Here is a 27,715-nt window from a genome sequence, read left to right on the forward strand (position 1 = left end):
GTCAACAGACATACCCCCGAAATCCTACTCAGTTTCGAGAAAAAAATTCCTTACCGAAAATATAATTTCTGTCCAGAAATGTCTGCCCGAATTTTCATGCGAATCTTCAAAACGTCATAACTTTTGAACGGATTGGACGATTTTAATGTTTAAAAAAGCAAACTACGCGTATTTTGGTGGAGAATATGTACAAATCGCAAAAATATTCGAAAAGTTGGTCCTTGACACCGCAAAATGAGAAAAACCTCATAAAAATGGTCCAATTTTCAAACAGCCATAACTCCTACAATTGTGAATATATTTCAATGAAACTTTTTTCTGAAGTAGAGCCCATGGGTACCTACAGAAAAGTATTAGACAACTTTTCTATAGGGCGTCAAATAAAATTACTAAAAATCAAAATCGAATTTTTAGGAAAAATCGACAGGGGGTAGATGCCTAAATTTTTCGACGAAAAAAAAAATTTTTAATTAATTCTGAAAAAATTATTTTCGGTTGCGGGGCTCAATTACAATCATTTTTGGTCAATAAACATAGCCCCGAAATCCTGCACATTTTCAAAAAAAAAATTCAATACTGGCGGAACTTTAAACGTTAATAACTTTTTAACGAAGCCTCCATCAACAAATTGATATTCTTGATTTTCGTCCTATTGTGGCCTCTAGAATCTCCCATTATAATTTTTCCCAGGAGTGGCCTAACACCCTGTATAGTGTCTGCGTAGAGTGTATTTGTACATACATTATAAGGTTATACAAAACCATTATTATCTACTATTCTAGCTTTCGAAGTATAGTTCTTATCCACACGGTATTATTTCCTGTTTTTTTAATGTTATAAATAAAGATATTTTGTTTAACAGTTAATTAGCGTTCTCATATGGAAATTTTACTATTTAAAATTTATTTATATTGAAGAGGAAGGAAATGTCTAATTACCGAAAATCGAACTCCAATTAATTTGGTAGGGCTTTCAAAGAATTAAAATTGCATTATTATTCTTTTTATGAAATCAGTACTATATTGCAAACGATCTATTTTTGTACGAAGAAAAAAACTTTCACTTGCAATTTTACTGGCACCACAACGCAACAAACGAGATTTGCATTTATCGAGGTTCCGGTATATTCTGTTTAGAAATATTTCGCGTACAGTCGAGAAATATTTCAGAATTCGATCACAGAGGGAACAAAATCGATAAAAGTTATCAGAGTCCCGAGGCTCACCTTTTCGTGACGTTGGATGATTTCAGGACTGTTTTCCTATTCCCATATGGACTTCGACGTCGACCGGAACACGAATGGAAGCGGTGACCCTTCGTTGGCCGAAATGGCGATAAAGGCGCTTCGCGTGCTGGCGAAGAATCCCGAAGGATATTTTCTCTTCGTGGAAGGTACGTAAAAAAAGGAACAATAAGCGTAGTAAGTGCGAAAATGCGCACCGTGGAACGTAGAAATGGAATTTACCGCCCACAGTGACTCACGGTTTCGATTTTCCGTCGGCTCGTTAAGGGAAAAACGGAAAGGGAATATTTACTTGAAAATATGAGTGTTTTGAAACTGTCGTTGAGTCCCGAGACCGTTCGAAGTCCGTGATTTATCACGGCGGACTGACTAGAATAAAGCTCTTCGTTCGCGATGCAATCCCTTTGCCTTGAAAACCACTTCCTCGCCCAGATTGTGGTTTTTGATACGCGTATCTCGTTTAAGCTTCTCGCCAAGTTCCTACAGTTTCACGTTTCTAAATAGTTCTTCTAGAAAATCATGATATTCGTGCGATAAACACAGTTTTCTATAGACAAATAAATACATAATGAATATATATAATGCTTAAATAAACTTTACATAAAAAAATAGAATTAATAAATATTCATACATCCGTGTGAGTCGTTCTAAATATTTAACAAATTGATTTCCCATTAATAACACACTCGTATAGACAAATAAATACATAAAACAATATGCTTAAATAAAAAATTAGAATGTCGGTTGAAGAATTGATAAATATCCATACACTCCTTTGAATCGTTTTAAATATATAACAAATTGATTTCCCATTAATAACACACTCGTATAGGCATATAAATACAAATAAAACAACATGTTTAAACAAAAAATAAAATAACAAAATATCCGTTGTAGAATTAATAAATATTCAGATATCCATATGAATTGTTTTAAATATTTAACAACTTTCCTATTAACAAAATACTCTTCCTCGTTTATTTGATTTATTTTGTACCTAGGCGGGAGTATTGTCCATGCCTACTGTTTATTCAGATGCAAAAAACATTCTTTGCGCCCACGTATACACAAGATGTCGTTTCCCGTTCGTGTTTATAATCGTGTAATTCAAATTCCTCACTCAGAATACGGTTGAACCGATGCTCCCGAGAGTATTCCTTCCTCGTATAGAAAAGCGCGAACATTGAGTCAGCGTTCTGTACTTTATGGAGTTTATAGATTCCCGCCTCTCGGTAACTGGCATGCATGTCTCGCGTTCTTTCGTCGCCGAGGAAAAAGGCGTTTCTTCGACTCGAAGATACAAGCTTTTTCGTCCTCTCCTTGGAAAGACTGCTGATCCAACTACCCCCGCGAACCATTTCTCGCCTATACCTGGTGTTCCCTTCGGCTCAGCATCTAGAATATCTCTGTTTCTATCAAGGATTTCGAAAGAAGTCGCAGGAGAATGTTACTTGTTTTGTGAAAATAAATACTTTATATAGATAGAACAAAAATTCACATTCAAAGGAGAGCAAATGGTCTTATATAAGAATTGAATTAGAGTCACATTATTATATGAATTCACAATATCTCTGGTACGTTGAAAGTTAAATGAAATTACATATAAAATAAATATTTTGTTATAGATATAGGAATCTCATATAGAAATTATTATAAATTAAATCCACGTTATTATATGAATTCACAGTATTTCCACTTATCAGATCTATAGTTTGTATAATACATGATAATTCTAAATGGACATCTGGTTACAAAACAGAACTATAAAACGTGAATCCTAATAAGAACAAAAGACGTTGTTTTTCTTCCCATGAAAGTAATTATAGTAAATCAAGTTTATCAGAGGATAAGTTGGGAAATATTCAACGTGACTAGACAAGTGTATCTAAATACAAATTTCTAAGAATAAGAGCTAAATAAGTGCATCTATATCCAATAACTTTTAAATAAAAGTCTGATAATATATTATTATAATATTATGAGTGTGGGATATAATTCATTAATAATATCGAATATGCTTCCCATAAATATTTCAGTTTACTACTTGCCAGTTAGTCTACTGCTAATTAGTATAACTACAGGCGCTATGTGTTTATGAAAAAAGAAATAAAGAAAATCCTTTTTTTGACTCGAAACGAGTGAAATACTCTCTTCAAAGAGAAACGGATCTCTCTTTATAGTCCGGAGAAAAAAATTGAGAGGAATTTATGGAATTCGGTTGAATCGCGATTTGTACGGTGGAATCGTACGGAAAACGCGTTTTTCCAATTAACGCGGAACGCACAAGCGAACTGGTCCCAATATGTTCACATGTCAGTGAAAATGAAACAGTTTAGAAAAATGTAACCTCCCCTAATGTAGTATGGCAATTTGTACCATTGTCTGTCATCCCTACCTTTCGACTGCCCGTCTCGTTAAATTCCGATCGTGCAATCGCATTCGTAACAGTCGTTTCCTGTACAAAAATCATTTTGAATGTCAGGCTTTACTTCGACTAATTTCTTTGTGCGGAACCAACCGATTTTATTTGGTAATTCAGCCTCGTAATTTTGAAAAAACGTGTAACATACGTATTCTATAATACGTGGTAATTATATAGTAATGATTCTTAAAATGAATTTTAGATATGATTCGTAAGTTGAACATTTCTATCCCTGTCAACTGGGATACGTATTACGTATTCATTTCCCTTCTCCTTCTTCTGAACATCTGTTTCACGACAAACAACTATAGTAATGATTCTTAAAATGATGCCCAGATTCGTAAATTGAACATTTCTATCCCCCTTAGAGCCAGTGAAGCGTGAAAGGCGACATTTAAAAACGATGTGAGCTATGTATAAATATCTGTTGATGTTAAAATCCACTTCCACTGTACGAAAGATGAACGTGCCAACCCCAAAGCGATGTTCATTTTAAGAATCATTACTGTACTGTATGCTCTTTTCTTATCAGATGAATGGAAAATCAGTGAACGAATATTTGTGAAATTTTATGCAGGCTTTTGGCATTCGAAGGTCTTCAACTTTGTTACCAACAATAAACAAAGATAATAAATAAAGATACTTATACCTATGATGTTTTGTACGCATTACTTTTGAGAAACTGCTTCAATTATTATTGGACTTTAGCCTAATATATTATATTTATATATGTGTTTTGTTATTAATAAATGAAGTGTTATGTTTGCAACTAAGTTTTCTTTATTGAAAAATAACCAGTTTAACTTACTCCGAGAGACTCGATAGTATAATTCAACAAATTTAAAATTTTTATCACAGATATTTATAAATTATGAAACGTTTGCATTATTATTTAAATAAAACAAGCCTTTTATTATTCTGTGACTAAGTATGTAGCCATATGACTACAGTGGAAATGAAAAGGTTAAGTAGTTGGAATTAAAAGTGAATGTACATTGTGACAACGTCGGTTTCTCTTTTCCGCGAAATAAAAAATTGTTTCGCGAAATTATAGCTAATTTCTCCACGTGGACTGGCAGTCGAGCGGACGGAATTTATATAAGGGTATATTTGGTGTGAGCAGATATGTTTCTGGATGATGGATTTGCGTAACGAAGGCCGAGATCGTTGAATGTTTCTCGTTATCATCCACCCGGAGCGTGCTAGGGTGGAATATTTTTGCGGATATTGGATGATTTTGATTAAAAATCGCAAAAAATTAATAAAAGGAGAAGAATGTTGTTTCAAAATAAAAGTTTCCGCGTAAATCATACTCACGCTATTGTTATCAACTGTTAAACTTTCATTTTAAAAGTTTAAAATTAAAATTCAATTTTAATAAATTAATAATAAAATTAAATTTCATAATTACTAAATTCATTTTACAGTTAATTTTCAAAAATATATTTTCTAGTAAGTTCAATATGTATTTTGTTTAGAAACAACTTATTGTACTGCATTCATTCTAAAAAAGAAACTGGACTATTTTTAATTGATCTTAAAACAAACTTTCTCATAGAACTATTGAATGGAAATTCGCTGAAGCAATGAAAGTAATCTTTCGATTAAATTCTTTTGATTACATAAAATTGCTTTTAAATTGAACATGATAAACGTTCCCTTCAAACTTCCTGACATTATATGTATATATTTAACAAATAAATAGTGACATATGTCTATCTACTTATAAGCTATATTTTTTACAATATTTAAATTTTACTATACTAGTATATTATTCTTTTTCTTTTATACAACTTATGTTGTTTGAACACTGTCCAGGGTGATTAACAGACTTTTTTTTCTATGCATAATTTTATCGTTAGTATTTTGTTATAATTTAGACAACAATGTATAAGACTGGTAATCAAATAAATTATTCTATTCTATTCTTTTGCAGCTTAAATATATTAGTAAAAAATATATGTATATGTATAATATAATGATACAAAATATACTTTAAGAGGGTATATTACTAAAATTGTTTATTAGAATTCTTACAACATATGCAAACCACGTTGCAGTCTGTTGAATATCTACTTACAACTATAATTGGTCAAAATGTAATCAAATTACATTGCCGCAATAATGACACAGTAATTGCACCATAATTACGCGGTAATGAGGCAGTTATTACACGCTTTACAGATTTACGATTATGGTTACATCGCAATTAGAAGGTAATTTTCATGCGATTAGATATAATCGCGGCAAATATAATTAGATTACATTTCAGCCAAATCTGTTTGTATCGTAATTAGGGACAAGTGAAATTCGACCAGTTTACCGTACAACGAGACAATTACAAGCTTTTCATAAGAGGCAAAGAACTTGATAAATCTAGATTTAACCAAATCGGAAGGGAAAGTTCCGATGAATAAAAATTTTACTCTCTCCCAGAGTCACGAAAAGCTTTTTCCAATTCCATTCCTAATTCTGAAACTTTTGTTCGTATTTTTAAATCTAGCTTAAACTGTTAAATCACTCTGCAATTCAATCGAACTTTCTTGTTACGCGATTCCATATATTTCTTTATCTATAGTTTTATTGTAATAGCGTGGTACTTTTCGTAGCCAATTTAGGAGATTTTTCGTCGCCCCATTTTGTAGGTTCTTATTCGTAGTTCCTGAGAAATACGTCATGGCTAAAGCAGGGTAATTCCTGTGAAAAATCATTGCTCTAACATAAAAGTCTAGGATGAAACACTTTTGTAGCAATCTTTACTTTCTTCTACAATTTTTATGTACATTTTTTAAATATTTATTTTGTCATTTTCCTTTTCCTATATTCATGATTCTCATCATTCGCGTACTCAAAATTAAGATTCTTTTAACAAGTTTTAATTTTTCCAGTCTACAAACAATAATTTAGATTCGTCTCAAAATTTACATAAGAAATGTTAGGATGCACCCAGAAAAATTGCACATTTTAATCATTTTAGTTCCTGCTCAAAACCGTTTATTAGAGGAAGTATATGAATTAATATATTGTTGAAATTAGCACGTTCTATCATTGTTTGTTTTGTATATTTTGTATAATAATTATATAATTAAAACCATTCACAGTTAGAACAATGGCATGCTCCTTGGTATACTAAAATTGATCAATTCCATACCCAAAAACTATATACTTTAACTTCTCTATGATTTTAGAATTTGTAGTATAAACAAACGATGCACATTTCTCTCTATTTCACTCACTGCCAGATTCAACTCACGATCGAGCCTGACAGAGATAACATTTAACAACTTTCAGTACCTCTATGGTCTATTTATGATATTGTTATGTTTATAATGATATCATACAATGGAAAAAAGAAGAAGTGAAAGCCAAGAAAGCTCAAAAGTATCAACACTCGCGTCAATGGACAAAATTTTTCAGTATTGCACCTTGACCACGTACAGAGATATAATGGAAGTTTACTGTCTAGTCGAGTGGTTTGATAAGGTTATCCAATAAGAAGTCAGAGGAAATGAAATTTTTCCGGCGGAAAAAGCCGTAAAAGTGTCCTTTGCCGGTACTTTTGCCTTACTTATTTCCCCCCCGTCACTTGCGAGACAGGAATTTTTTTTTTTTTTTTTTTCTTCTATTTGCGTCGCGGCGTCGGTGCTTTACGCGTCGTTCCGCGTAGTTCCTCCCGGCCGAAAAGTGCTTCGAAGTGCCCCGGAACCGTCCGGGTGGATCGCGAAAATTTCTCGCCTCGGGACCACGCGAGCGGAACAGCGAAACGCGTGTAAAAGGTTTACGAGAAGTTTAACAGGCGCGCGCGATTACGGGTGTAAAGTACGTCTGGCGCATTAGCGCTGCGAAGAACGTAACTCGTCGGACCTGGTCGTCCTGGTTCTACGGATTAAAATCCGAAATTCGGCTCCTTGGGATAAGAATTCGTTACGGGGCTTTCCACAAATCTCTCCTTCGGATCTTAATACCCCACGGGGCCCTTAAACGACAACGGAATTACCTTCGAGGCGAATTAAGGTCATGTTCGAAATTATTGTCGCTGACAGAGGAAACTGATGCATCTAACGTCGAACTCGAACGCTATATCAGGTTAATTCGTTCGATAAGCTGCTCGGGAATTACGCAAAAGTTTTATTCGAACGACGGGTAATCAATGAAACAGTCATGCATAAAATAGAATGTAAATGTTTTTTAGAAAATGATCGTTCCTTGTTGGTTAAAGTATTATTTAAATATTAGGTAACCAATAAAATCAACATACAGTGAAGAGTAAAATACAACCAATGCAAGTGCTTTTTAGAAAATGATAATTCCTTGTTGGTTAAAGTATTATTTAAATATTAGGTAACCAATAAAATCAACATACAGTGAAGAGTAAAATACAACCAATACAAGTATTTTTCAGAAAATAATAATTCATTGTTGGTTAAAGGTTTATTTAAATACTGGGAAGTCAATAAAACCAATAATAAAATAGAACCAATATATGTGTTTTTTAGAAAATGATAATTGCTTGTTGGTTAACACTAAACCTACCGCGACCGGTCAAATGACGGTTTCTAAAATTTCGTTTAGAATTTCTAACACACAATATTATTTTAGCGCCATTTAACTTCACAACTTTTCTTATAGTATACGTGCAATGAATTTTACAATATTCACTTCTATTCTTATTGTTTGTTTTCTGAGAAAGATATGTAGTCTGTCTTACCTATCACGACCGGTCATCTGACCGATTGAATGATTTATATTTTTTTGCAAAAACTTGGACAAAATTTGGTACCAAATAGGAAATATATGTATAGCACTGACGAAAGGAGAAAATCTTCAGTTTCCACTGTCTTAAAACAGTCTAACAACGCGTATCAAAAATACCAAAACTTTGGACGCGTGCAGTTTCGAAACTACTCATGTCTTCTGCATAACTGATTCATGGTCCGAAGCGGCAAACCTTCCCCTTTAAAATGGCTTTTGGTTTATGTCGATTTGACTTTTCGTTTTCGAGATATGGTAATTTATGTAAGGGGGTAATTTTTCAATTTCTGCTATCTCTCTGTCCCCGACGTACAAAAGCCTACAAACGCCTATTAAAAATACTAATAGTTTAGGCGCGCGCTGTTCTGAAATTACTTATGCTTTTTGCATAAATGAGCCATCGATAGAAGCGGTGAACCTTCCTCTTTAAAATGCTTTTTGGTTTTTGACGATCCGACTTTCCGTTTTGGAGATATCGCAATTTATGTAAATAGTAATTTTTCTTAATTCGACTATCGCTGTCTCCGTCTGACGCGTCGCGCCGGACCTCTCTGTCTCGTACGCGACTCGTGACTGTCGTGGCCCAGTGACCTACTTTCAATGTGCGCGCGCGGTCAACAGCCTTGACAAGGCCGAATCGAAAGAGTAAACAAACGCTTCGGACCCTTATATTTCCGGAACTAGCCACCGCATCGACGCGAAACTAAAATCGCTATATCTCCGGAACTAATAAAGCTATCGACTCGTACGAACGCTCATTTTAAAGGGCATTTCATCCTCTATCCAACGACTATACCGGCTACTAGAATTTTTACTGTCTTCTATGTTTATTTTCACATTTACTTTGACGCTACATATCCAAAGTAGTTTCAGCACTTCCTATACGACTAGTGTGGGATAAAACTGGACTATAAATTATTTATTTAATTGAAAATGAATTTAAATTTGTATACAGGGTGTTTGCATAATTACTATGCGATTTTTTCGTAAATAATTTTTAATTATTCTCTCTGGAATTAACTATCTGATGAAAGTTACTAATTTACTAATACTATTAAAGTACTAATGCACGTTTAGAGTAATAGTATTGAATATTTTTGTGCAGATTCTTAGAATTCAATGCTTTAAGAAAAAATATGCGACATAAAAGAGAAGGATATCTTACGAATAAACTCCAAAAGACAATTTTTAATGCATATAATGCAAAAATTAGAAGTACATTGTCTCGTAAAAGAGAAAAAAAAATGTCATTTGACCGGTCATGGTAGGAATGGGTATACACGAAGTACCGGTAGGTTTAGCGTCAAAGTTTTACTTAAATATTTGGTAATTAATAAAATCAACATACAGTGAAGAGTAAAATAGAACCAATACAAGTGTTTTTTAGAAAATAATAATTCCTTGTTAGTTAAAGTTGTATTTAAATATTGGGTAACCAATAAAATCAACATACAATGGAAAGTAAAATAGAACCAATGCAAAGTTAGTTGGTTTAAAAAGTTGCATGATTTTCGTATTCAAACTCAAGTTTAAAATAGAAAAATTGATATATTAATAACATTACGCCTTTTAACACATTCATTTTTAATAAATGCAATATACATCTCTTTCTTCTTATTTTTAAATTTCGTTTTTAACATTTTCAAGGAAGTCTGTTAACATATAATGACTCTATTCTGTTTTCCGCATTATTTCGTGAATTGTTTTATTTCACTTCCTACATTTCCTGTTTTTAAGAGTTACTTTTCATAATGAAACAAAAATTCCTGTTTTACAAATAACAAATAAAGTCTCTGCAATGTCGAACTCTATTTTCGAATATATTGACATGAATCAAGGAATGTTTTTGATTCTATTTGCCGTTGCTACTGTTGCTTTTAGTCGTGTTAAACGGTTTATGATGACGGTAGGTTGTCCTGGATGAATACAGAACGCAATTCTAAAAGGTATTAGCGGAGGAAACAATTTAGCACCTTAACGAGTGTCGTACTCTATCTTATTGCATAATTTGTCCTCGTTTCTCTTGAGTATAACTATATAACATAGTGTGTGTTGAAGAGAAACAATTTCTTCTCCCACACAATGGTGAACTTTGAATACATTCATTCAGGCTTGCTACTTTCAAAAGATTATAGCATATAAAAAGAAAAAAACTTAGAATGTATATACACAATTTGTTGCAAAAATAATTTTCTTAAAAACAGAAAAATCAAAAAATCTTTTGTTTGACCAAGTTTGATGACATTTGAATCGTTAGAAGCCAAACAGTTCTAAGTTCTTAAGTTTTGTTTCAAACTTGGCAAAATTAATGCAACAAGTTTATGGTGATAATTCTCTTACACAAGTTTACGGATGATATAAACTGTTCGAAGAGGATCGAGAATGCATTAACGACAATAATCTCTCAGTTTGTTCGAGAAGAGAAAAGGAATACTCGAAACAATAAAAATTCAGCCAAAGACTTCGATACGATTATTGGAAAATGAGCTGAGATTATCGAGAGACACAACTTATCGTATTCTAGTCCGAGCCTTCGAAACTTTGGACAATTTATGCACGATTTATTCAGTATACGTTGTTGGATGACCAGAAATTGGATCGAGTTTATCATTGCGAGAACCTGTTTGAAACTATGTATTCGCGAACAAGCAAACTGTTATAAATCAATTGTTACTGTTTTCAGTACAATCCAAAAACAAAGCGGAGAAACTATGAAAGGAAATATTATGACAAAATTCCTGATATCTAAAAGACCGTGGCGAGTATTCTCAAAGGTATTTCAAAAAAGAACGTGGAACGACATAGTTATTTGATACTTTTTGATCACAAAAATTTGATCGTTGCTGAAGGAATAAAATAAAGCATTTCCTGTTGAAATTGCCTGGTGTTTTGTTATCTTTTTAGAAGGTTCATAATGATAGAAAGTTGCGCAACGTGAATGCTATTAGTGAAGTAAATAATTCAGCATCTTAACGAGTATCTAATTGTACCTGTATAAATTGTCGTCGTTCGTGAATGCACCGTTGCAAAGTGTATTCTAAACTACGTTGAAATATTCATGAGTTTTTAATGATTTCTTGACCACTTCCATATTAATTTTCAGACTTGTTACAAATAAAAAAAATCTACAGTAATATTAAGTAAAAAAATAAACAAATGTAGTACAGTAGAGATAAAAAATAGAATCAATTTACTGTGCAATTTGTTTGTGTCAAATTAGATGGAACTGTACTTATTTTGTTTTTTTTCGTAACTTCAGGTTAAAAGGTATTCCCAGTAATATTATTTTTGTTGATTGAAGTTCATCAGTATTTAGGTCCATTACAACGTTTTTCAACCAATTTAATCGTCATCTTCAAATGTGTTACATATAACAACAACTATAATAATAATAAATACAAAAAAAAATTGATATAGTATATCAGTGGTACAAAATGTAATACATAATGTATAATGTATAATATATAAAATACTTTATACTACCAATATAGTATATTAATTTTCTTTTTTACTTAATATTATACAATATTACAGACTTCTCACATGCAAGATATTTAAGTTAGTAAAAGACAATCGTTTTAAAACAAAACATTGATGAACAGTCAATGAATAAATTATATAACTTAAAAAACCTTTTCATTCATGAGCTTTGAATATGTTGTGTACATTGCTGGGGATATTTTAAAAGATTTTTAGTAAGATAATCGTATATTGCAGAACACAGAGAGAGACGCCTAAAGTGTGCATACATATTCATACAGATTTAAACGTTCTATAATGACAGTAAGTTGTGCAGAATGAATATAGAGTGCAACGGTAGAAAGCATTAGCGAAGGAAATGATTCAGCATCTTAACGAGCACCTAACTATATCTTACTGTATAATTTCTCGTCGTTCTCCTATGAATGCAACGTTGCAAATGTAATATATTGTACAGTGCACTCTGCATTCGAAGAAAACAATTTCCCTTTGCATAATACAGGCAAAGTGAAGTACTATCGAGGAGGTAACGTTATACGAAAGGAAAATCGAAAATGGGGAATAAAATTACTCAAGATAAGCGTTTCATTTTTGAGAAAATCTATTTGAAAATTCTAATAAAAATATTGATTTACAAACCCTATAATTACTCAAAATTGATGAGTGACCCAAACTCACAGATTCAGAAGATTTGCGTTCTAAAAAATATGGAAAACTTTGTGAACAATTTATTTTCGTAGAAACTAAAATAACGATGTATCATTTCAACTTTGTCGAACGTTCTCAGAATGCGAAATTGCGTATATTTTTGTTTGAATTCGCAGATATTTCGCTAAAGTTGAAATGATTGGTTCTAGCAATGGGTTTAAGTCTACAACTCTCATAATGTTGAAAAATAGAGTGACTATTCAACGTTGAATGAATTATTCGTTTAAATCCATCAATATCAAAGGTCATTATTGCTTTATATCCTCAACTACCTCTGTATACTAATCAATGAATTAAAATGAATTCTGAAATTCCGTTTTCACAGAGACACGACGTTAACAGTTGTCGTACTTTTTCTTCACAATTACGCTACTCGTATAATAATATTAACTTCAACATTTCCGCGGCGATTAAAGGCTGTAATTTGTTGCGTGTAATATTCCAGGCGATTTAAACGAACAGTTGCTCTTTCAAAGGGGTAAAACGAGTCTTTCGTGCACCGGAATGCTTTTCTTTGTTTAACTACCGGTTGCTTTCTTGTTCATTAATTGCGAACAATTACTGTGCCGAGAAATGAAAACCAACCACCTAACGTTTCAAACAGTATAAACAGAGAGTAAACATTTCGCCAGGAACAGTGAATACTTTCGACAGAGCTAGTTTAATAGTTGCCTTTGTTATGGTTTCCACGTTCGAAGATGACAGAAAAAGACAACGAAAGATTCTAAATTAATGGAATAAAGAATTGTTGTGTTTTGTTGTGCTTTGGCTTTGCCAAACGTATGTGGGTGGATGATTGTTGATTAGTCTACAGCTAGAGCAAACGAAATCGTCTAGGGAGATGTTTCACCAGTTTCTCTGCTAACAGAAACACTACAGTGAATTGGCCGATGTTTTGGATGTTCAAAGTTCAACATTGTGGTTTTGCACCGTAGCACTTAGGAGTTTCCAGGCTCACGATTATCCGAAGATGAACAGAAACCATCCCCACCCTCTCCAAATGCATTATTACTAGATACAGTCGGATTTGAAGTTTAAACAAAACATATTTCAATGGATAGGAAGATCATCTAATTTTATGTTTCGAAGGGTTGATTAAATTTTTAAGAATCCATATTCTTATATTGGACAATTTGTAAACTTGATGTTATAGAAAATATTTGAAAATGGAGCTCTTCTATTTTTAGTACCCTTCAAATAGAATACAATTTTTAAAATACACACGTTCCCCATACATTTGTTTTAAATATTTGAAAATGAAGCTCTTCTATTTTCAGTACCCTTGAAATAGAATACAATTTTTAAAATGCATACGTTTCCAATAAATTTATTTTCAGTACTTGAAATTGGAGCTCTATTATTTTCAGTACCCTTTCAATAAAATCCAATTTTTGAAATACATACGTTTCCAATCAATTTATTTTAAATATTTAAAAATTGAGCTCCACTATTTGTAATACTCCCCAATTGAAATACTGTTTTAAAAACTTGCTGCCAAAATTAAAATATATTATTTACGTAGTTAATAGACACATTTTGAAATAGACAATTTACTATTTGGAACAGTATCATCCCAGCTCTGTTACCAGGAGTATCGGGCTTGGAATACATAACTAGTCCTTTCTTCACTATGCAAGACACAAAGGGACGGGCCCAGGAGATCAGCCAGACTAGTCGACATAAGGAAGTACTCTCTTGGGTCATTCTTAGTATCAGGGTTTAACATAATCCCCCCCAGGGACCTGGCCAATAAGGGTCAAAGTTCGACAGTATTCAATACAAATGCAACGTGGAGCTCGCAAAGGGAAGATCAAAACTGTCTGACTTCGATTGTAATCTACTTGTACAGAATGCTAGATTTCATCTTGGCGCTAAATATTATGTGTTATTACTCAATACTTTTAGAATTCTAAATAGTTAAAGTTATAAAAAAAAATTTGCATTGGTGTTCTGATAACGTTCAATTTTCATATAAAATATTTTTCTAGGAACACCCTGTACAACTAATCCTTCCTTATCTATTTTAAAAATCATTTCTGACTAATAAGAATTTGTTTGCACTGTTCATAACAAGTGCAAAATAAGTGTATTATTCAAAATGGCATTTGCTATAATGCAGTCTCGCAAATAAAATGGCCAAAACGCTATCGCGATACACGTCGTCCTTATTATTTCAAAAGCTACTTTCGTGAGAGCGTTTCTTCGTCCATCCAAATTTTTATAAAGAGTCCTGCAGACCCATGTCCTTCAGCTTCGACCAGATTTAAATCTCCGCTACCAGCGAGCCACTCTTCAGTTGAAATTAACTCTTGGGACAATGTTCTGTAGCTACTCTCAAGTTGGTTTTGCTTTGCAAGCTCAAGCAAAGTCTTATTGTTAGTTAGAAAAGCCACGTTTACCTTTGGAAGAGAGTTACACTCGGAGGTTTCACTATTCCTCCCACTAGTGGCGTACCCAAGGGCTTGCATGGAAACAATCGTACCTTCCACCCTCCACATGCTACATATATCCATTATTTAATCATTAAATTACTTTTATAACGACAAAACGGGAACAAACCCCAAGTAAAAACATTTCCTTTGTTGTGCAGTGAATTCTATACAGGATGTTCGGTCACCCCTGGGAAAAATTTTAATGGGAGATTCTAGAGGCCAAAATAAGACGAAAATCAAAAATATCAATTTCTTGGCTGAGGCTTCATTAAAAAGTTACTAAAAAATTCAATTAAAAAATTACAAAACATTTTGAAAAAATTATTTTTGATTGCCGGGATCAATTACAATCATTTTTAGTCAATAGATATACTCCCGAAATCTTACCTACCTTCTAGAAAAAAATTCGAGAAGGTGTGAAATTTTTCGACAAAATTAAAAAATTTCAAATCGTTCTGGAAAAATTATTTTTGATTGCAGGAGTCAATTATAATCATTTTTGGTCAGTAGATATACCCCCCAATTCCTACCCACTTTCGAGAAAAAAATTCCTTACTGAAAATATACTCTGAGACCTGAAATGGTTCCCCGAAATTTCATGCGAATCTTTAAAATGGCATAACTCCTGAACGGATTGGGCGATTTTAACGTTTCAAACGGCAAATAACGCGTATTTTGGTGGAGAATACGTACAAATCGCAAAAATATTCGAAAAGTTATTCCTTGACTCCGCAAAATGAGAAAACCCCCATAAAAATGGTCCAATTTTCAAACAGCCATAACTCCTACAATAGTGAATATATTTCATTGAAATTTTGAGGGGAACTAGAGTTCATGGATACCTGTAAAAAAGTATTAAACAACTTTTCTGTACAGCGCCAACCAAATTTATTAAAAACGAAAAACGAATTTTTAATAAAAATCGACATGGGGTAGGTGGCCAAATTTTTCGGCGAAAAAAAAATATTTCAATTCGTTCTGGAAAAATTGTTTTCGGTTGTGGGGGTCAATTACAATCATTTTTGGTCAATAAACATAGCCCCGAAATCCTGCACATTTTCAAAAAAAAAATTCAATACTGGCGGAACTTTAAACGTTAATAACTTTTTAACGAAGCCTCCATCAACAAATTGATATTCTTGATTTTCGTCCTATTTTGGCCTCTAGAATCTCCCATTATAATTTTTCCCAGGAGTGGCCTAACACCCTGTACATTTCTTTTATGACACACCACGTGTTAATCTAGATGAAAAATATTAAATTAATTTTCCTAGTGCATTTACATTATAGAATATAGAAATATAGACTCATGTCTCTGTGTGTGTTTTGTAAAGCTTAAAAAACTATATATAATTTACAGAATCAGATAACAATGTTTCTCCTTAATATTATTTTCTCTGTAATGTAATAGTAATTTAAAATAAAATAATGTATATAGTTCCCAGTAAATCTAAATTTGTAACAAGCTTTCGATTACACTTAATTTCCTTACAGCGTACCGCGAGGACACAAATTAAGGGTAGTTCGAATTAAAAATCCCACCGCTGGTTGCACACTCGAAAGCAGATGCAGGGAACTCATTCTTTTTAATCATTTCTCTCAATTCCTGTGCTGGTGGTTTTTATCCGGCGCTTTTTCCTCTTGGTGCTCCTAAACATGTTGACGGAAGTGGCCTCTCGACGCGGCACGAGCAACGATAAGACATCGCGTAACGGCCAGAGGAAGAAGCATCAATCTGGGCCAATTTTTTCCAACCGACACAACACAAACTCTTGAATGCCGCTTGCCCCAGATGGAATGATTTTTTCCAGGAATATTTATTTTTGTTATTTTATTCGCCGTAAAATTAGATAAATCCTCCGAGAAAAAAGCTAGATTCCCTTTGCTCTACAATTTTCTACAAATTGTTATTTATTCATGAGCCTGTAGGCAAGATTCAACAAACACAAAATCATATGTATTCCAAAAAAAACGAATAACAGATTTTACGATTGCCTTGAACATGTTGGGAAAACAGAATTTTTCGTAAACACGTTCTGATTGGTCCAAAATAATATCTGAAATATTATAAACTTAAATATAATAGATGAGACTCAAGAGAAAATGTTCTTACAGTACTTGGAGTTAAGAATGCTCTTTCTCAACGATAGGAAGTGTTAAGACGCTTAGTAATTATGAGTTTATGGCGACACTTTCAGCACTCGCCACCAGAAGGCTACGCTCTCAACGCTTCTCTCACAAGTACTCGATCGACCGCCTGTTTCTATGCACTCTACGACTGGGCATTGAATGTTCCAACGTCTGAGGCAGGCATTGACTTTTCTTTCTCCCTGCTGTCTCACTTCTTCCTATAATAGCAAGGCACCACAAGTCTTTACTTGGTGTAGAGAATAGTCAAAAGAGTAGATTCACATGCTTGTGATTCTTTGAAGGCGATATTAGGTACATAAGAGCCTATTCAAAGTAATATTCACGACTTGCTCATAAACAAACCAGTTCTAGCTCTTGGTAGAACTACTAGGAATATCGCAGACTCTATAAAAAATAGATGAGACCCAATAGAAAACATCCTTAGAGTACTTGGACTGAACATTTGGGTGTTCGAATACTCTCCCTAGGGGATACGGAGGATGTTGAGATGGCTAGAATAATTATAAGTCTACATCTTGGTGTGGAGTAGCCAAAAGAGTATATTAACATACTTGTGGTCCTTAAATAAATTCTGCAAGTCCTCAATTGCAGCGATTACATATGTAAAGGGAACTGACTTTCTGGATGTACCTCGTATTTATTTTCATCTGTTATTTTTGTTGGCTGAATTCCAAAGCAATCAACTGCGCCCGCATTAAGTAAACTAATATGGCACAAACGTTGTGCAAATTCCATCGAGGATGGAACGGTAATTCGACGTCAGGAATCGCTATCCGGAAACCGTGGCTCGGTTCGTGAAACATGATTAAAGTTCGAAATTCGATAACCGAACGGCCAAGTCGGTGGCCTGGATCTTGCCAGACTTTGGTGCAAGAGTCTGGGGTACGATGGCGTGTTTGATGCGTTTGGCGACCCCACGAAGCCGCGGCGTATCGTGCCAAAATCTGTCAGCGGGTGATGTATTTTCCAGTTGCCATCTGAGAGCAACAGTTGTCGCACGTTCCCGGGAAACTTCGCCTTACGGATCTGGATCTCAACTACGATTACAAATTGCGCGCGTCAGGGCAATAAGCGACCACCACTCGAGGAATAGGAACGGTCTCACAAGAGAAGGACACTAACTGTACGACTTGGATTTTGATGTGCTTTTGCAGAAATTTACTAGAGTGATCCCTATTGGTCTACGTAAAATATTAGCTGGAGATACTTAATACTTTCTGTCTGAAAAGTTCAAGGCGACCTCCATTTCTCTATGGAGCTATTTTCTGAATTTTTATTATTACCATCTGTTTTAACTTATTGGTTAATTCAATCCTGCTAAGCCTTGCTCCAGCGCTTCAAAAAACACACTGATGAGAGGACACTATCTGTCTAACTTGAATTTCGATGTGCTTTTGCAGAATGATAGTAGAGTGATCCCTGTTAGTCTATTTAAAATATTAGATGTAGATACTCAATACTTTTTAAGTAAATATAAATAAGTAAAATCCTATTTGAAAAACTCAAGGTGGCCTTTATTTCTCTATAAAGCCGCTTAATGAAATTAATTTTACTACCAATCTGAATTTCATTGAGAATTCATGAGAAATATTTATTATAGTTCGATGAATTTTTACTAATAATTGTCAATCTGATAATGTGGAAAAATCTAAAGCAGCAATTATTCAAGCTTGAATTAGCACCAATAAAAGTAAAATTAAAAATTTTATATATGAAATGAATCATAAAATTGATAATGTTATTTGGAAAAGTGACAGTTTCATAAATAATTGGATGTATCTTCGAAAAAAAAATAATAGGAGCAGAGCACATATTTTAAGATTGATATATTTATAAAACTCTTAAAAATCAATATCTTTTTGTAAATTAATTTTCTTTCTCTCTAATTAACATTGCCTATAAAAATGCTGTTTGTATCTACTATCTTTTTCTTTAATTTTTAATGCTTTACATCCAATTAATTTCACTTAAAGTATCGCAATTTTATTTTTGCAAAAGACCCCAAAACGTATAATCTAGCTTTTTTAGAAGGTAAATACAGATAATCCAACCACTTTTTCTTCGCGAATTAGGAATTCAACTGGGATTCTGTATTGTTCTTCCCAGAAATTACGATTATGTTTCCACCTGAATTTTCAATGATGGAAAGTAATTTTGTATAATAATAATCGAAGCTGTAAAATTTGCATGTAGATCCTCTGATTGTTTACCACAGTAAACTTACAATAATGGCCGCTGGTAAAACTATTTAACTAAATTTTTTATAGAGGAAACATTTTTCTGGGAATAAAAATAAAAGATAAATCGCCTAATTCTTCCAGCAAAAAAAAGTAAAAAATAAAAGAAAAAACCGACTTTGTCGTAAAATTCGCGCGTGTGTGTACGCTGGAAAGGTTAAACCAAACGACTTCCACTAAATTTGCGCTTAATTATACCGAGAAATACCGTTAAAATACATTTGTGCTTAAACGTTTATTCACTTTTAGCGCATAATTTTACGAATTCCTCAAAGTTTCGTTTAATCGCACGGTAACAGAGCCTGTAGTTAATGTCACTATTATTGCCTGCTACTTTATGAACTAGAAACAATAATATGAACTAAGAAGTGTTTTAAAAACTTTTTAACGATGGCACCTTTTATAGCGCTAGAATTAAACGATTAAAATATTTAGTTATATCTGACGTTTACTGTATTCCTTAATTTGTAGCGTTCCAAGGTAGTTTGAAAACCGACACAAATGTACGAAAATATACAATTAAAATATCTAATGATAAATACCTATGTTAAACTGAAGGGTTTAAAGGGATTATTGCTGTCAGAATTGTCATTTTTTCCAATTTGTTTTGTTTTTTTTTTTAATGGTAAGTGGAGATTATTTTCAATCAATATTTTTTAAATATATATAATTTTTTTAAATTTATCTTATAAGTATGTCCAGTATTTTTTTCGTTCAAAAATATTAAAAATTGTGGTTGTAAATTCTTGAATAATCTTTAATCCGATAAAGAGAGAGAGAAAGTATCTTCATTAGCAAGGGTGTATTTATAAGAGTAATTAGTGAACCTCTAAATTCTGAATTTGTATTTTTCAGCTTTTAAAAAAATAGTAAAATTCAACATTGTTTCATTCTGGATAATACGATTTCAAAGAACTAAGTTGATGACATTTCATTTTTATTTACGACTCCTTCTGAAGTAACTTCTCAATTTTTTTTCCGATTCAACATGAATAAAATTTTAATTAGTTACGCAAATAGTTGAGTTTGTCATGTCAAGCAATCCACCCCGTATACCACATTATTTTAAATGTTTCAGTTCAACATTAAAACAACCAAAGCGATCAAAATTCGTAACTTCTAACAAGAATTGTAAAAAATCCACAGAAATTTTGACAATTTACCCTGGTTTTCTATAAGAGAATAAACATTTATTTTATGTATGATTATATACTTCTTCAAGTGTCTAATTTAATTTCTTTGGCACAAATAAACACACCATAATTGTCAGTAAACATGCATATTTCAGTAGTCGGAAGGTGTCAAGTTTTAATACTTTCCTATACGAGTGAATAACGCGAGTCCATTAATTCACTGCCTGTAAAGTCAAGTTCTCACACGTGATGCGCAACTGCTTTCGAAAAACGACGTTCCCATAAGTGCTTCAGGTGTGTTCAGCGCCGTGTGTCGCGCACGTGGGAACGCGGTATGGACGTGTCACGAGCAGACGTAACGTTCGCCAAGAAACTCAGCCGTTACAGGCAACCCCGAGCGCGCCGTCTGGCTGAAACCAGCAATTCAGAATACGACTGGACCTTTTAGCCGTGATACCTAAAGTCGGATCCCTGGATGTTCCGTTTCTCGGTCAGCAAGCAGCCTGATTACTTTGAACGATCTCAAGCGGGAAAGATGAGTGCTTGGATAGCGGAGAAAACGATCAAAAAATACCCGGAATAAAAGTAAAAAGGAGTAGCCTTATAAGGGCAACGTTTTGACACGAGAGAAATTATAACAAAAATATTATTCGTGGATAGAACTGAAATCGGGTTTAGTGGATTACTAATTCGCTGTCTCTCAATGCTTGGGTGAAAAATAGAATCACTATGTGGGTGGATCAAATAGCGAAACACGCTCGAATTACTTCGCACTTTTTAAATCAATTTTCAAATGTAGCGTTAAAATAAATTGCAAGTTCTCGTAAATTATGCGCTGGGCAACCTTCTTATTGATAGTACGTTTCTGTTTTTATGTTGTTGTATCTCCAAGTTGGGAGGAGTAGACACGTTCAACTTACGAATCACGCGTCTGAGGTTCATTTTAAGAATCGTTACTGAAGGAATGAAAAATAGGACTATTCGTTCGTGTTTGTAGGAATTGTATGGGAAGGATGTTCAATTTACGAATCACGTCTAGAGTTTATTTTAATAATCATTACTGTAGTTGTTTGCCGAGGAGAAGGAGGAGGGAAATGAACGCACCCCATGGTTAGGAGGGATAGAAATGTTCAATTTACGAATCACAGTTCATTTTTAGAATCATTACCATATTCACGAAACCAAAGAAAATTTCGATTTCGTCGTGGAAACAAACTATTTTCGAAAAATTGTTTACGTAGTTGTAAACGAGTGAAAAATCATCCACGTTGTATAAAATAAAATTTGTTATCTATGACTCCGAAATTCAAGGAATAATTTTTATTTTAAAACGTCTTCATTATTCTCAACAAGAATGTAAATTTTATTTTCACATTCACTTTGACGAATAATTTACAGTACTGTTTTCGATATTTTTTGGTCACCCTTTGCATATACGCATCCGCGGTTCGTGTATTGATCCAGCCATTCGGATCGCTTCTAAGTAGCTCAGCATTAGATATTAAGTCGAACGACTCCCAAGGAGTTTCAGGAACCCATTCGGACCGCTGGCGTCCGGTGGCTCGATAATTGAATCCGGGATTCTTGCGGCTCGTTCTGAATAATTACCGTTAATTGCAAGGGCCGCGACGTTTCTCCAAACGTTGGATCCGTCGTAATGCTGATGACGCTCGTTTTGTACTTCGGTTTGTAATTCCATGCTGTTTCTTTCTCGTATCCCCGTGTCTGATATCTCTGCTGAACGCAGGGGACCGCGAAGAGGAGTCGCCGTGAATTATCCAGAATTTATGACGGAAAATAAACGGACTCTGTTGGGTGGCTTCCTTTCGTTTGCTTTATTTTTCCTATTACTTTGTTTCATCATTTTGTCTTCAGATTAAAACGGCTGATGCGCCCGTATATGGCGTCGTGTTAGCTATTTATCTGCGGCGATGTTTGGAGTATTCCAACAAAAACCATTCTTCTGCCGTTTATTCATTTTCTGGCTTTGCGTAAGAATTATTAATACGTACGAATATTATTCGAGTATAATTTAATTTCGTATAGAAGTTTTAAAAATGTTAAACAACATTCGAGTTTAGTCAAATTGAACCACGTTCGCGGTACAATTAATTTCATTATATTATTATTAATATGATAAGTAGATACGTTTTTATATTTACAATTATGTCTAGAATTGTGTAGATTTTTATTTTCACTTCTCAAGCAGATTCAAAGTAGACTGAATACCGTTATAATTGAAATATTAATAATATTAATATCAATAATCTTTTCTTCGAGAAATATTCAGATTGACAAATTTTGTATCGACTAACGATTAACAGTTATGGCCACTAGTAATTTTATATATTTCGAATGATCAGATTCACGAATGTCTCAGGAACTAGCACATTATGATGATATTATTAATTCCGTTATCAGTCACGATTTGATGCAGGCGATGTGTTTATATGCCTCCAGGTGGTAGGATCGACCATGCACATCACTATAACAATGCTTATCGAGCACTGGACGAAACATTAGCGTTGGAGGAAGCGGTGAGGGCAGTGATGAAGGAAGTGGACCTGTCGGAAACGCTACTCGTCGTGACAGCGGATCACTCGCACGTGCTCACGCTTGGCGGTCTCGCAACCCACCGTGGAAATCCTATATTCGGTAAGTGACACGATAAACCAGTGTCCAATAGCCTGTATCTCCTATCGAGAACCAACTGGAATTGAAAGATTTACAGCATTTAAGGGGTGGAATTATCGTGTGACAGCTTTAAAGACAACCAATAATTATCAATTCTTTTTCAAATAACTACTGTTCCTTTTGATCGAACTTTTCCGCGAGAAAAGACCACTTCAAATCAGGGAAAATTATTTCCTTTATGTTGACACTGTTTAGTATTTACAAATTAATCTCGTTAACCTCTTCAATTTTTTTAAAGTCAAATAGTTCATGTTAAATGCTACGTCAAACCCCTCTAAATGTCCACGAAAACGAAACATTGTTTTCAGACATCTGAAAACTAGCCACAATTTGTCGTAGAACTTATTTTTACAGCCTTGCTAAAATTCAAGAATCCTATCTAGATTTTTTTTTTGTTTTTAACATCTAATTTTGAAAAATCTAAATCATTTTATGTTACTTTTACAATAATTTTCTTTTTTATTATAGAGTCGTCGTCATTCCTGACCAATAAATACTTAAATAATTTGTTAAATATGTCTATTTATCATTTACTAAATCTTCCAACGTATATCTCGTATCGTCAATACAATATTAAAATAATGATCGTGCTATCGTAATAATTATTGCTTTATTGTGTTCATCCTCATTATATTTGAGTAGTAATACAATACTTCGTGTATGAAACGCGCCGGAAGATACAAATTCATCGAACAGCGAATTTCGACGCTTTTTCGTTCCAATACGATGTAATTTCCGCGAGCAAACCCGTAGGTCGAGGATCTTCCCTTGAAATATACCTAATCGTGGCGAATGTAAGAATGGTGCCTGGCACGGAATGACACGAGGTTATATCTTCCGATACCGTGTCTTTTACGAACCTCGTTACTCGTTTGACTTCATTCTTGCTTGGAAAATGTGGATGGTAGACAAAGAAAAACGTTCTTCGTTATATCAAGCCGAAAACTGTCAGTGTGATTTATATTTTTCTCATACTTCGCCACTTGGTCTATACGGAATACAAACAGCAAAAAAACGCATTCTCGATATTAAAATCAGGACAATATGTTCAACGAGAATTCCCTCGATGTTATGCACAATAATACTCGGTGTTAAAAGTCGTCCAGATGTATTAAAAGTCGACTCTACTGCTCTCTATTTCGATCTAACCCAGGCTTAACGCAAGCCTGAATTAAAAAATAATCTCAATTGTTTGCCATTTGTATATTCTCTTCGTATGTCTAGATTTGTGATCCATAAAATATTGGAAGATGTTCATACAAAAATAATTCGTTCAGAATACTGTGTTGTTTTGCTTTAAACGATAATTTCACGTTGTTTGTTACCTAACAATTACGTCAAATAAATAATATTTTAATCTAATAATTGTTTTTATCCTTTTGAAGTCAGTAGACTTGTATGTAGAATATTTTCAACTTACATGCTCTTGAGACAAGTAAATATTATTTAATTACCTGTCTGTGCATTTTATAAATACTAATCAATAATTCCATGTCAGCGTGTGGCTGAGAAGAAATTGGACTCCTTGAGAAATTAAATTAAAAGCTGCAATCTAATTTAAACGAACGTTTCTTTACTCCAGTATGAGTCAACTTCAGTTTAATGAAAAAAATTATAATATACAATTTAGATACATATCATTTCTCATTTCGTTATACTAAATGTGACTAGAAACCATCCGTTTAAATTCAATTTTAATTTTAAATTCAATTTTTGAATTTAGTATAAATTCATACAGTTTACTTGTGACAAGATTAAGTGAAGAATCAAATTAATAATCAACAATTTCTTATATTCGTTACTTGAAACAAAATAAACGAAAAATTGAGGATTGAGAAAGTAATTGCACCTTCCTTGGGTTTACTTTAATTAGTAACAATACCCAAATGAATTAAATAGTAGTATTTTTAAATGTAAGTCAGAGTTAAAAAATTTGTTTTTACAACATGGGAACCGTATTGAACGCTCAGGTATAAAATCACCGACAAACATTTCGTCGACAATATTTTCATCGACACCATTTTACTGACACTGTTTATTTATCAACACGCTCAAATCACGAACAAACGTTTGCTCGACACTGTATTCATACATACTATATTTCATCGAAAGAGCTTTTATCGAAACTGTTTACTAGCGTTGCGTTTGAAAAATTATTATTCGGTACACGCTCTATTTTGGTTGGACGAAGCAACCGGCTGAAATGCTTTCGTCTAATTGTGTTAAATGGAAAATTTATACGCTTGTTTTTCGATACAAAAATCATAAAAGTAGAAGCAATCTATATTATTAAAAAATAATTGAAAAAAGCTTTTATTGGGAAACGCATAAATGTAATGAGCAATAACTAGAATCATAGAATGTTATAATAAGTTAAACTATATTGAATATTATATAAATGGATCAGTGTTCGTATAAATAAATAAATTTACTGTGCTTAATAATGACAGAGAATAGATCTCTTCCATTGCTATATTTTCTATGTGCAAAACTATTGATCCAAATTTGAATATTTCTATTTCCTACATAAATGAACAGTTTGCAATTGATAAGCATCAATATCGAAAAGAATATTTAATAACAATTAATAATAAACGTCTACGGGAGCTTTACGCGAAACATAATAAATATAATGAGCAATAACTAGAATCATAAAATGTTATAATAAGTTAAACTATATTGAATATTGCTTAAATGAAGCTAGTGTTTGTATAAATAAATGAATAAATTAACTGAGCTTGCTATTGACAGAATATAGATTCCTTAGATGTCAATATTTTCTGTTTGCAAAATTATTAATCGAAACCTGAGTATTTCTAGTTTTAGAGTCCCATATAAATCAACAATTTGCAATTGATAAGTATCAATAACGAAGAGAATAATTGATAACAATTAATAACGAACGTCTAATTCTCCCCGAATAATTTCAAGAACCAGAACAGACAGCTTACTCGTGATCAAATTAAACCGCGGAACAATGTAAATCGCATCCTTCGAGTTGATTCTCTTATGCAACCGAGTAGGTATTCTCGCTAACGAATCGACTTACAAGACTCGGATATAGAGGAGAAGCTAATACCGGATTTCACTAACGATTTAATTTTCTCTCAAGATTGTTGTTTCCTCGTTTGTTAAACCGATTTCGTAGCAGCTGCCACAGTACTCCTGTGGAACTAATAACTAGACTCCCGGAAGTTTATGCACTTGCGTATTTGTATAAGAAAAGACAAAAGTAGAATTTGTACAAAAATAACTTAAACTTGAGATTTAAATCCACTGTTAAAATGAATAATTTCGATAAAGTCGAAACGATACATTGTTATTTTAGCGAGTCAAGTGAATTATATAATAAAATAGGATGTTACTATGAAAATAAATTATTTTCGATATTTTTTAGATTGCATTGCGCCTTTTGAATTTCTGAGTTTGGCTCATGTGTCACTTTTGAGTAATTATAACGTTTGTGAATCATTATTTTTATTACAATTTTCAAGTCGACTTTCTCAAAAACGAATCTTTGGCTTCTTACAAGTCGAAATGAGACACCCTGTATTGTACTTGTATTAAATAAAAATAGAGAAATTGAAGTACATATTTTGAAACTCTGCTTCCCATTTATTTTGCATAATCCCAACATTTCATATTTGCATAAACTTGCATCTCTGCAATAACTTGGAAACACTCGGTGGTAATATAATACTTAAAATGATTAATTACGCTGTTTTATAGCTTGCTACACCGCTTCCAACGTATCGGGAACCGAGTCAACCAACCCCGAGAGGTCCTTCGGAGCTCTCGATTCGATAACATTCAATCTCACTCGTTGATATCGTGATCCCGATTCGTTCGTCTGAACGTAATTAAATTGGACTTTACAGTCACCGCGAAAAGCCCATCGGTTTTGAAATCTAAATCCGGGTCGAGTAACAATATACTTGGCCAAAAACGTGATCGCGGTTGACATTCTATTTCAATTCCCATTATTTCCACCAAAATATGTCTTTCAACACCTTTGCATTAGGATATAAATTACTGTGAAAATAATTGTCTAAAAAAAAAAGAAATTAAAGTCAAACAATCAGTCGCTAAAAAGTGATTAAACTTAGAAAACAATTTCAAGTTAAAATTTCAAATGGTACCTTTGGCAATTTAATTTGTTTTCAATAAATAGTAACAGCATATGTATATTTCAAATATTTATGGTAATTTACATGTCATCATAGTATAAATTAATAAACTAAACATCCTTGAAATATTTCAAGTGCATTGTTCGAGTACTTTGAAATGTAAATTAACATATATATTTGCAATAAAAATAATAAGTAAACTCTTAAAACTTTTACTCTTTTCAGTATGTCAAATTACTAATATAAATCTATCGTCTGATATTTAAAAAAATATAAACAAATATTGTTTCCTGTAAATTTTGGATAATTTTAAACCTCCTATAACAACAAGTTAAA

General features: G+C 33.2%; 2 protein-coding genes across 4 annotated transcripts in view; one reads left to right on the plus strand and one right to left on the minus strand.

The window, feature by feature from the left end:
• Nucleotides 1-27,715, plus strand: part of LOC143351796 (alkaline phosphatase) — a 391,261-nt gene that overhangs the window by 307,787 nt on the left and 55,759 nt on the right. Inside the window, exons 6-7 of the mRNA XM_076783742.1 lie at nt 1,252-1,392; nt 23,019-23,213. Coding sequence (XP_076639857.1) covers nt 1,252-1,392; nt 23,019-23,213 — 336 coding nt within the window. The remainder of the gene's footprint in view (nt 1-1,251; nt 1,393-23,018; nt 23,214-27,715) is intronic.
• The window catches only part of LOC143351847 (caspase-1-like), a 223,517-nt gene that overhangs the window by 150,504 nt on the left and 45,298 nt on the right, over nt 1-27,715 (minus strand). The window contains exon 1 of one of the 3 annotated variants that reach the window (XM_076783886.1): nt 1,226-1,306. The exons of the other annotated variants lie outside the window; for them this stretch is intronic. The gene's annotated coding sequence lies outside the window, so the exon portion shown is untranslated. Of the gene's footprint in view, nt 1-1,225; nt 1,307-27,715 lie in introns of those variants that run through there. 3 annotated transcript variants of the gene reach the window in all.

Source organism: Colletes latitarsis, chromosome 1, assembly GCF_051014445.1.
Source record: "Colletes latitarsis isolate SP2378_abdomen chromosome 1, iyColLati1, whole genome shotgun sequence".
In the NCBI taxonomy this organism is placed as follows: Eukaryota; Metazoa; Arthropoda; class Insecta; order Hymenoptera; family Colletidae; genus Colletes; species Colletes latitarsis.